The sequence below is a fragment of the Cuculus canorus genome, chromosome 6 (assembly GCF_017976375.1).
Source record: "Cuculus canorus isolate bCucCan1 chromosome 6, bCucCan1.pri, whole genome shotgun sequence".
In the NCBI taxonomy this organism is placed as follows: domain Eukaryota; kingdom Metazoa; phylum Chordata; class Aves; order Cuculiformes; family Cuculidae; genus Cuculus; species Cuculus canorus.
The window spans coordinates 31,276,396-31,288,425 of NC_071406.1; the positions used below are offsets into that span (position 1 = coordinate 31,276,396).

At 45.9% G+C, this 12,030-nt stretch overlaps 1 protein-coding gene across 1 annotated transcript; it reads left to right on the plus strand.

Moving 5' to 3' along the window:
- Positions 1–138: 138 nt before the first annotated feature.
- HSPD1 (heat shock protein family D (Hsp60) member 1) lies at positions 139–12,016 on the plus strand. The gene is made up of 12 exons (XM_054070122.1): positions 139–286; positions 1,491–1,666; positions 4,601–4,853; positions 5,392–5,474; positions 6,148–6,243; positions 6,558–6,651; positions 7,021–7,189; positions 7,515–7,614; positions 8,493–8,738; positions 9,070–9,244; positions 9,888–10,066; positions 10,158–12,016. Exons 2-12 carry the CDS (start codon positions 1,493–1,495, stop codon positions 10,308–10,310), a joined length of 1,722 nt encoding a protein of 573 aa, XP_053926097.1. The 5' UTR covers positions 139–286; positions 1,491–1,492; the 3' UTR covers positions 10,311–12,016.
- Positions 12,017–12,030: the final 14 nt, after the last annotated feature.

Sequence of the window (12,030 nt, forward strand, 5' to 3'; positions counted from 1 at the left end):
CAACTTTGACCCCGGGGAACGCGGGCGCTCCAGAAAGTTCTGGAAGCGGCGGCCCCGGAACCTGAGTGCGCGGCGCCGGGGGCTCTCCCGCATGCGCGGGGCGCGGCCGCCCTCCCTGCGCCCGGGGCGGGGCCGTGGCGCCCATGCTGGTTCCCGGGCCGGGCGGGGGCGGGGCCGAGGCGGGCAATCCCGGCGCCTTCCCGCCGCCGCGCGCACACTGGCCTGCCCAGCTCCGCCACCGGACGGCGGAGGCGCCCGCTGATCCCGCCGCACGACGTGCCCGCAGGTGAGCGTGAATCCGGCCCGGCCGGCCCCGCGCCGCCAGTACTGGAGTGCGAGTGCCCGTGGGGGAGCCGGTCCCGGCCCGTAGAGCTGCGGGGAGCCGCGTGCGGGGCGGCCCGAGCGGAGCCGCTATTCACCCCCCGGCACTGGCGGGGCGCGGCCCCCATTCCCCCCCGCGGTCTCCATTCGTTCTCATGGCCCCCATTCACCCCGCGGCACGCGCGCGGGCCCTCTTGGCCCCCATTCACCCCGCGGCACGCGCGCGGGCCCTCTTGGCCCCCATTCACCCCGCGGCACGCGCGCGGGCCCTCTTGGCCCCCATTCACCCCGCGGCACGCGCGCGGGCCCTCTTGGCCCCCATTCACCCCGCGGCACGCGCGCGGGCCCTCTTGGCCCCCATTCACCCCACGGCACGCGCGCGGGCCCTCTTGGCCCCCATTCACCCCGCGGCACGCGCGCGGGCCCTGTTGGCCTCCATTCACCCCCACGGCCCCCATTCGCGCACGTGGCCCCCGTTCACTCCTCCGCCCCGGCCCCTATTACCCGCCATTAATCTCCCGCGGGTGCCGCTCACCCCCATGGCCCCCCATTCACTTTCCTTTATCCCCGTGGCCCTCGTTCCCCCGCATTCCGTCCCGGCAGTGACCTTGCCGCGCCGGCGAGGGGACGCGTGGACGCCGGGCCCGCCCGCCGTCGCGGGAGCTGCTGCAGCTCCGGCCTCGCCGCGAAGCCTGTGTCCTTGGGAGGGGTGTGTATGTGTTAAAAGCAGCCAGAGCGAGCTTAGTCTGGAGAGAAGGGGGCTGAGCGGGTCTGCAGCTGCCGGAAAGGAGGCTGTAGTGGGGCGGGGGTTTAGTTTCTTCGTCCAAGCGATAGGGCGAGAGGCAATGGCCTCAAGTTGCGCCAGGGGAGGTTTAGATTGGATATCAGGAAAAATTTTTTCACCGAAGGGGTTATCGAGCATTGAACAGGCTGCAGGAGGGGTGGAGTCCCCATCCCTGGGGCCGGTTGGGTGAGGGGCGCAGGGTCTGGTTTAGTAGCGGCCAGGGGCGATTAGACTCGATGATCTCAAGGTCCCGTTGTGGTTGGGAGAGCAATTGTGCTTCTCCGTTTCCTGAAAGTTCCTGGTCATTTGCTTTCCTTCCTTAATACCTTTTCTCTCCTGTTGTAGCAGAAGCCATAATGCTTCTCTGGTGTGTGTTCTCTTTCAGCCATGCTCCGTCTGTCTGCAGTGCTCCGCCAGGCCCGGCCCGTGTCCAGGGCACTCGCCCCCCACCTCACCCGAGCCTATGCCAAAGATGTGAAGTTTGGAGCAGATGCCCGAGCCCTCATGCTGCAAGGAGTCGATCTTCTCGCAGATGCTGTAGCTGTCACCATGGGGCCAAAGGTACCGAAGGGTTTGCCTTTCTTTTATGTTATTGTTTTGCCCTGGTTGAAGACACTGTAGTAGAAAACGGTTTTCCTTCAGCAGGGCTGCGTGATTGCAGAGCTGCAGCACGGATGTGCACGCATGGGCGCATTGCTGTGACCAGCCATGTTAGAGTCATAGAGTCGTAGAGTTTGGGTTGGAAGAGACCTTGAAGATCATCTGGTTCCAGCCCACCTGCTGTGGGCAGGGACATCTCCCACTGGATCAGGCTGCCTAAGGCCCCATCCAACCTGACCTTGTTCTTCTTTACGTCGCCCCAACTGTGACAGCGGTGCATATGCTTTTCATAATAACAAAGTAAATGACTTGGATGGCTGAAGGATGCAGTATCTTTAAACACTGTGAAGGTTAAGGGATGTGCAGGATAGGTTACCATGGCCTGGTTGATGGCGTGTAAACAGTGCAGTAGACGATTTAACTGTCTGTATCATGACCTGGCCTAATTAGTATGTGCTTTTTCTTTTAAGAAATTAGAGTTTTGTATTACTTTAGTATTAACAAGGTGAAAGAAACATTGAAAATGTAGTGCTGAGGTTTGGGTTGGCTGGTACATGTTATCAGCTTAAGGGAAATTCCAGGGCAGTGGCGCTTGTTTGTATCCCTTAAAGGACATAACATAGGGTATGATTGTAGGTCCTTTGGGAAAATTGCCACTGTATACTGTGTAGTGGTGTAACATGCAGTAAGGGTTGGAATAAGCTGCTTTTTAAGGAAGAGATGCTGGTTTCCTTTGGTCTCATGGGAATAGCTGATCCATATAACAACAGCATGTGCACAGTAGCTCTTCTCAAGGGTGCCTGGCCTCTGCAAAATTCATTCGTGTGTTTTTGGCATGGCTTTGGTACTGTGTTAGCTTTCTTGGAAGGCAAAAATGCTGTGAGCTGAGCAAATGAAGGTTAAGGAACAGTGATGTCGGCAAGCTGTGGCTGTTTTCCATAAAGGAACAAAGTTTAAGTGTAGCCAGTTAATGTAACTCTTGGTTTTTTTGCATCAGGATAATTTGTGAATGCCTAAAGGTAGTTCTAACACACTGGTTAAAGGGCAGCTCCTGATGCAATTTGCTGTAACCTTGTGGGATTTTTGTTTCAGTCTTCCCACTTTATCTGCTGTTCTGTGTTTAAATGTAGAAATTCAGGCACTGGAGTGTAATGCCTAATTCTGCTTCCAGTGGTTTTAAGAAATATCACTTTGGTGAAGAAACTTCCGCCTGGCACTGATCTATCTTTAAAGAAACGTGATTTGCAGTCTCATGCCACCTTCTGATGTTGCTGCTGGCACGTTGATTGCTTTGCCAGGACTGGTTTATGTTGCTTGGATTCTCGATGTGCTGGGCCTGCAAAGCGCATGTGCGTTTGCTGATGGCTTTCCCTTTTTCAGAAACACAGGGAGAGTTTGAGTGTGAGTCTTCTAAGGTGGTCAGGTATAGGTAATTTTATTGTGCCACTCCTCATAGCTAACAAACAAGCACTTGAAAAAATGCCAAAATATGGACTGAAATTAAGTAAAACGAGGAGAAACTACGTGAAGAACTTTGCAGTAGCAGGATCCTCCGGAGAGAATTTTCTTACTCTTGAAGCTCCTCTAGATTTAGAAGTGCAGGTCAGGTGAAATAGCAGAAAGAAGTGGGATTGTGCATTGTTTTGGTGTAATTGTTTTATAGCGCTGAGCTACAATTATGTAAGCTGTCTCACAAGTTTAACGGGGTAACTGAGGGTTCATATTCATTTTGTAGCTTCTAGGGCTGGTTGTACTTAAAGAGCGGCATGGCCTCGTGGCTGGCAGGAATCCAGCGTTAGTTAAATCATTGCGGCAGATGTGAGCGAGGAGCACAGTGCACCATAGCGGCAGCGGGCTGTATGGCTGGATGGGAGTCTGGCTTGCTTGGCACGTGATCCACACTCTGGTCGGAGCTGAAGGTGCACTCGTGTGCTCAGCTGCAGCGGTGCCTCTGCAGGAGCCAGCGTGCTCAGCGCTGAGCTGGAGCCCACAGCCTAAATGAGGGGCTTGGGCAGGGTCTGCTGGGAGCAGTTGTGTGGAGGGGGGATGGTTGCTCTCCCTTCCCCTGGCAGGATGGCTGTGGAGTTTTCAGGGCAGCTATGGACCAGAGGTGGCTTTTTGCATTTCTGCTGCTTCCAGCTTAAATGGGAACACAATCGATTGGGCAGCTATTCAAGCTATTGAACTCATTTGAGAACAAGCAATCCTCTTGTGTGGGTGCATCTGCCCTGTGTTACCTGTACAGTCTGCAGTTTCCTGTATTAACTGTGGCTGTATCTGTGGCATAGGGTAGTCTCTTTTTAGTTGAGTGCAAATGCCAACCAAGAGGAGGGGAAAAAGGCAAAGTTCAAGGAACTGTTGCAACAGATTAACACAATTTTGTTAGGTGTTCTCAGTACTCTCTGCTAATCACTAATGAAGTTTGCAGGTACCTGCTTTTTTTTTCTCAGAACATGCAACAAATGGAGTTTTGCATTACAGCTTTACAATCACAAACTTTTTATTGTGATTTGGTAGAAATTTTGCAAAGCTAGTTCTGTATGTTGCTATATTTTAATTATGGAGGAAAATTCCAGCTTTGGAGGGAATCTCTGCAATTATTTTTCTCTGTAAGGCCAGTCTTACTTTAGTTACAGACTTCAGACTGTCTTATTGAGTACCACAGCTGAGGAATGAAGCCTTATTCTGTGCAAGTGAAAAAAACCTTTGAGCCATTTTTCCAGAGCTTTGGTAATGGGTGTCCTTGAAAAAAGTTCTAGCTGCAAGGTCTGTGCAAGGCAGCATTTCTGGTCAGCTGTGGCTGTTCAGAAGGATTTTCATCTTTAGTTGCACTTTTACAGTAATGTGTTGTGGATTGTGTGGCTTTGATTTAATATTTGGTTTTTGTCACCCCAGGGAAGAACAGTTATTATTGAACAAAGCTGGGGAAGTCCCAAAGTGACAAAAGACGGTGTGACTGTAGCAAAGGCAATTGACTTAAAAGACAAATACAAAAATATTGGAGCCAGGTTGGTACAAGATGTTGCCAACAACACAAACGAAGAAGCAGGAGATGGTACCACTACTGCAACGGTACTTGCACGTGCTATTGCCAAGGAAGGCTTTGAGAAGATCAGCAAAGGAGCTAATCCAGTAGAAATCAGGAGGGGTAATTTTTTCCTTTGTTTTTAATGTTTAATTGCTGGGGTTTCACTTCTCGTATCCCAGATTTGGTTGGCTTCCTGAATAAGTTGCTTTATTTTTTAAGAATTAGTTAAAGCTTTGTATCGAGAGCAATGTTTAGAGAACCCACTTGTGTATGTTGTTTACTGTGAGCAATTCTTCATTTTTCTAATAGTTTTATTATTTTACATGCAGTTAACTGTTTGATTTGTCACAAATACACTCCAGCTAAAGCCATTTCTGTATGTTATTAGTTTCTGATAAGTATGTAAACTTACTGATGCCATGCAAATAAACTTGCTATAAAGTCTGATCATGACAGAAAGTGTGTCCCACCAGCTGCAAAAACTGATCACTGGGTGGTCAAATGACAATACAGAACTAGAACTGATGGTCACTTGTTTCTGAATGTGCAAACTTGATGTTTTTGCATGTAGGCTTTGGTTTGAAACTGAACCTGTTCGTGGTTTTTCTGTGTTGTATGCATCGGTTTGTACGCTCACAAGTATTCTGTTCATCTTTAGGGGTGATGCTTGCAGTTGATGCTATCATAGCGGAACTGAAGAAGCTTTCTAAACCTGTTACAACTCCAGAAGAAATTGCACAGGTAAAAAAATAAAATAAAACAACTTTATGTAGTGGTTATTTAGGAAAAAAAAAAGACTTGGGAAGTTGGATTCAGTGGAGCTGTGCTATGGGTATGCGACACCTGAGTATTTTCCTGGATATTCATAGTGTGTCATTTAATGATCTTCATAGCAACACCTGAATTTTTTTGAGTTATTTGAAATTTCCAGTGTTCTGCCTTCAATGACACTATTAGAAGCTAATTCAGAAGTAGAGTGTTTTCTTATCGTCAAATTTCATTCCAAAATGTGGTCTTAAACCAAATTTGTCTTTTTGGGAAGATTTGAGGAAAGCGAAGATGTGTTTGTGGATGGGAGGTGATGGCAGCCTTCGGGGGGTGTGGTGGGTCTGCTGTGGACGGTTTGGGTTGTGATGGGTGCCCAGCTGGGTCCTGGGCACCAGTCGTATTGGCCTTCCTGGCTCGTTTCTGCCTGCGGCCACAGATTGAGGTGGGCTGTGTGTGCTGCATGAGCCCAGGACGCAGTGTCTGGCCTGTGCTTGAGCTGCCCAAGAGCTATTAGAATGGAGTTGCTGGATCCTGGCCCTGTCTTATCAGGAAATGTGAGAATTGCAAGGGGTTATTCTGATTTTTGTTACAGGGAGGGAACAAATTACTCTGTTCAATCTCATTTCACAATGCATTACTGTTTCAGGTTGCCACAATATCAGCAAATGGAGATAAGGAAATTGGCAATATAATCTCTGATGCAATGAAAAAAGTTGGACGAAAGGGTGTAATCACTGTGAAGGTAAGAACTGGCCGACATATGGACTAAGTGGAGTAACTATCTAATCGAGTTAGGACTGGCTTTTACGGCATGTGATGTAGCTGCTGCTCGCATACAGTATCCTACCAGAATTCCTCCTTCCACGGCCCCTTTAGATCAGAGATTGATTGCTGTTCCCTCCACATATAAGCCTTTTATTTTGAAGGAGGAAGCACATAAAACCACTGTGTGGTGCAGACCTTTTCATTCTGTTGTGTAGAGTGTGCTAAAAATATACTTACGCTTTTGGTAGTAAATAAGGGGTCTTTAATGCAGACTTTCTTGCATCTTAACAGGATGGAAAAACTCTGAATGATGAATTGGAAATCATTGAGGGTATGAAATTTGACAGAGGCTACATCTCTCCATATTTTATTAATACAACCAAAGGTGAGTTAACAATAACATGTCAAATACCTTACAGTGGCTTTTTTAAGTCTGCAAGAACAGCACCTGTTATAGAGACTTCACAGTCTGTACCAGGGCAGTAAGACAGTGGGGTCCTTCCCACCAGGAGCTTTGAACTCTGGGTAAAAACTTATGGTCTTTTTTTCCTCTGGAAGTGTAGACAGTGTCTGTGCTAATATCAAGGTGGACCTGCAGCACTCCAGAAACAATGTGGAAATTAAAGTGGAGTCTTGGAGAAAAGAATGTATCCCATTTTTGTTACTTCTCCAAAGTACATTTATTTACATATAAGAGAATGCTTGAGATATTTTTGAAATTGGGTTGTTCATATAGCGCATGTTGTTTCTGCAGGGCAGAAATGTGAATTCCAGGACGCTTATGTTTTAATCAGTGAAAAGAAAATTTCTAGTGTACAGTCCATAGTCCCGGCTCTTGAAATTGCCAATTCTCACCGCAAACCTCTGGTCATCATTGCTGAAGATGTTGATGGAGAAGCGCTCAGCACTTTAGTCTTGAACAGGTGAGGCTTAAAATACATACTTATAGGTAAATGCTACTTCTTTTCTTTTTTATTTTCATCCTTTTAAAGGAGTACATACCAAAGCAATTGTGTTGTCTGTTCTATTATCAGTGCCAAAGAAACAGTAACTTCTGCACATTGCTACTTTGCATCAGTTGGCACAGAATTTCCATTGTTTCCCAAGGACCTGTTTGAGTAAAATCAGCTTATGTCATGAAGGTGTCATTGCTTGACTGTCAGAGCTGTACTGAAATAATTGCTTTTAGTAATTAGACTCCTTCTCTGAACACATGTGGAACATTGTTCTCTAAATTCTTCTCCTCAGGCTGAAGGTTGGTCTTCAGGTTGTTGCTGTAAAAGCACCAGGTTTTGGTGACAACAGGAAAAACCAGCTTAAGGATATGGCAATTGCTACTGGCGGTGCTGTAAGTAACGACATTTTAATTATCTTTTTCACTAAGAACTGATAATGGTATTTAGGGGGAAAAGAAGACGTATTTTTAGGTCTGTGCTTGTATTTGCTGTGCTGCAAGCTGTGTCCTGATATTTCAGAAATGGAACAGTAATGTTTGAATCTTCCTATTTTGTGGTTATTGCTGTGTAATACAAGACCAATATGTCCTTTCACTGACTGAATTTACCCACAATTCTCTTGCAGCATTTAGATTTTTAAGTCGAAGGAGGAACATCAAGGAAGTGTCTTAGAAATAGCAAAGCTTTCTTGCCACTTCATAAAGCTGATTGTCTCACAATTGCCCAGACTTGTGTGGCAAATACTGATCTCTTGGATGTTTGGAACAGACTGGCTAATTTGCTTGTCACATAGTTGATGCACAGATCAGTATCTCTTTATGCTGTTTTTTGTTTTATGCCCACTTTGATATCCTAGCACGATACTGGGATCCAAAGGTGGTTTTCAAAATAAAACTTGGTGTTTAAGCTAAATGGAGCACAAGTTTAACAAAACTTTAAAAGTCCATTTTAAAGTCAGTGCAGTGCCAATACTTGTAGCTCCTCAAAACAGGAGGAGGGCTCTTACCACACCACAGCCCTGCTTTCCAGGCTCTTTGAATCACTGAGTTACATTTGTCAGTCATGAGTGAGAAGTTGGTGGCCTGTGGCCAGTGTCAAGTGCCTGCACACTTGGACTCTCTTGGGAGATGGGAAGAGTTTTGTTCAACTTGGCTGCAGTAGTGTGATTATTTAGCCCTGTTACCCTGCTGTATGTGTTCGTGTGTCTACAAATAAGAAATTGGCTTATGGGGAAGCTGGTAATTCCAACTTTTCACATAATTTGTTTCAGGTGTTTGGAGAAGAGGGTTTGAACCTGAATGTGGAAGATATTCAGCCTCATGACTTTGGTAAAGTTGGAGAGGTCATTGTGACAAAAGATGACACCATGCTGCTAAAGGGGAAGGGGGAAAAGGCTCAAATTGAAAAACGTATTCAAGAAATCATTGAACAGCTAGAAGTTACCACAAGCGACTATGAAAAAGAGAAACTGAATGAGCGATTGGCCAAACTCTCTGATGGAGTAGCGGTATTGAAGGTGAGAAGCTAAACTCGGGAAAAGGGCACTATCGGTCCTGTATTGCTAACTTGAGTTACTCCTGTGTGGTTGTCTCATCTTAGCAGTTGGATAAGGAATTTGGCCACTTACAGTGCTATGCCCAGGTATTAAGAACCCAGTGAAATAATCGACTAAAACTCTGCTTGGGCTTCTTGAGTGCTGAGGTACAGAAGAACAGTGCCAGTGTGGGAAAAGCCTGGGTTTGCTTTCTGGCACATTCCAGTTGAGGACTCCAATTTAATGGCAGCCAGCAGTGGTCTCCTACCTGCACTCCTTGTGTGGAGCTTGACAAGTCGCTTGCTGTTTGTAGGTCGGTGGCACAAGTGATGTTGAAGTGAATGAGAAGAAAGACAGAGTTACTGATGCCCTGAATGCGACCCGTGCTGCTGTAGAAGAAGGCATTGTTCCAGGCGGTGGCTGTGCATTGCTTCGCTGCATTCCAGCGTTAGATGCTTTAACTCCAGCCAATGAAGATCAGAAAATTGGTAAGTAAATTACTTGAACATGTATGTGGAAGTGTTAAGAACAGACTGACTTCTGTTCTGATGCTTTATAAGATAAAATGTGTGTTGCTTTTGGTGAGTTTTTAGTTACTTGATCTTTAGAACCTTGTATCCTATTGGTCTGTGCTGTGCAGTGGGAAGGGGCTTTTACTGCATCTTTAACTTGGCTGTGAATGAACCAATGAAAATAAAGCAAAGAATTGGAGGGTTGAATTAGATGCCCTTTGTGGTCTCTTCCAATTCATTCTACGATTCTAATTGCAAACTATTAAAGGAAGAGTCAACATTCACAGCCATTGCAGACAGGCTGATTCAAGAACGCTTAAGAGGTTGTGTGGCAAATCAAATAGAAGGACGGCTTTGTGCCATGTTACAACAATAATGTTCCTTACTGGCTTTTGCAGAAGCAAAACTAAATTGTGTGTGAGTATCCTGCAGTGATTCATTTGTTGATAGATGTCGAATAGTGGAGAACTTTTTTCCCCCTGGAACTCATTAAAAAAATAGCTTATGTTCTTGCTCAGACGGTTCTCTCCCTTTGTATTTATCTCCAGCACGTGATTGTGTGCTGTGGGAGCAGGAGCAGGGTGTGTGAAGGATAATCTAAACATCTTTTTTCTTACAGGCATTGAAATAATAAAGAGAACATTGAAAATCCCAGCAATGACTATTGCAAAAAATGCAGGTGTTGAAGGATCATTGATAGTTGAAAAAATCCTGCAGAGTCCCTCAGAAGTTGGCTATGATGCAATGCTTGGGGACTTTGTAAATATGGTAGAAAAAGGAATCATAGACCCAACGAAGGTAATCTAAAATAGTTCTGATTCTCATCTCCCCTTCCTCTCGGATCACATGATAGTCAGCAGGTATTAAGTTATTTCTTCCCTATTTTTAGGTCGTGAGAACTGCTCTGATGGACGCTGCAGGTGTTGCCTCTCTCTTATCAACAGCAGAAGCAGTGGTGACTGAAACTCCTAAAGAAGAAAAGGAGCCAGCAATGGGAGGAATGGGTGGGATGGGTGGAGGAATGGGAGGGGGCATGTTCTAATTCCTGGGGTAGGTGTGAATCGAGCTGTGCTGTTCCATGCTGACAGTTCTGACTACAAACTGCTGATGTCAGTGTGAGAGGGCAGATAGTGACTGAAGTGAGGCTGGTGTTTAAAAGAATCACTGTAACCATCAGTTACTGGATTTCATTTAACACATATGTAATTGTTTACAGTCATTGTCCATGCCTACAGATAATTTATTTTGTATTTTTTGAATAAAGACATTTGTACATTCCTGATAACTGGGTGCAAGATCCATCTACCAAGGTCCCCATTTAAACCTAATTTAAGGCACGTGACATTCTGTTTCAGAATTTATTGGTGCTTGCCAGTACTAGGAAGAACTTTGACACCGCTGTGGGTGAGACCAGACAATTGTGTACAAAGTAGGCAAATCCATAGTTATGTGACCTTTATGTAATAAACTGCTCGAGTTATGAAATGTATCACCTTGTTCATCTGCACACAAAGCCATAGTCACAGGAGAACCCTGACAGCCTGCTGCTGCTTCTGAGACTTACTAGAAAGCTGACACATGCTTGGAAACCACAGGTCGTTTCCTGCCAGGAAACATTCCTTTGTCTAGAGTGTTTCTCAGATATACAAGTGTCTTTAATTTTGGTACAGAATACCTAAGCTGAACTGCCACTACAGTTCTCTGAAATATTAAACAATGCTATGAAAATAAGGCACGTGCCCTGGCTTTCTTTTGCCCTGTCTCTGCTGCTCGTGTTGTGCTGGAACAGGCCCAGTGCAGCTCTGGCAGCCCTTGCTGCAGGAGGGGAGGTGTCCTGAGCGGCTGAAAAAAGGTAAGTGGGCTTTGCCTAAGCTGTGGGTTATTTCAATATTGCTCTTGCTCAGGTGTAGTCAGTCAGGTGTAGTCAGTCTCCTTGCCTTCAGGCAGCCAGCCTTGTCTTCCAGCTTCTTGGTAATTCTTTTGTGCTAGATGCTGCTTTACCCTTAAAAAGGAAACTTTGGTATTTGCTGTGTTCTTTGACCTGATGCACCTAATAACATGGATGGGTAAAGCCTCTTCTGCGTGCTTTTCAGTTTTTGCTTTATAAACCCCTGCGTGTTTATCTCAAGATTGTCTTAAGCAAAACCACTTCCCAGGGCAGTAAAACTGACCTCTTAATCCTGCTTTCACTTCCCCATGCTTTCTGGAAAGTATCTAAGTGATCTGAAACAGCTTCAGGGCTGTGTCTCTGTCCTGAAACATATCCTCCTCTGCTATTGAATGCACAGTTCTGCAGCAACCAAGTGGATTTTGGACACTGAAGAGAGGACCCGCTTCTACACCAGACCTGAAACTTCACCTCATTTCAGTAAGGAAATCTGATAATTCAAGGGAGCACATGATGGGATTTAAAATCTGTCCAACCCTATTCGCTTATGTTTCTTCAGAGACTGGAAAGCGAATCTTAATGGAAGGACTATATATAATAATAAATAGGGATTTAAACAAGACAGTACCATCATAACTGGCTGATAATTAAGTAGTATGGTACTGAAATAAAAGGAAGAGCTAAGGTTTAGCTCTATGGTTTGTATATCGGGGACCACAAGCCTTGGGTGTGCATGTGTGCTGTAAGCGGAGGGCAGTGCTTGATACAGAATGTGGTTAACCCATGCCCTTGCTCTTGAAGGGGGTAACGCACACTGACTTGGATTAAAGTCATGTTGGGACTTGGAACTCTATCAGATGAGCTGTATCCGGCC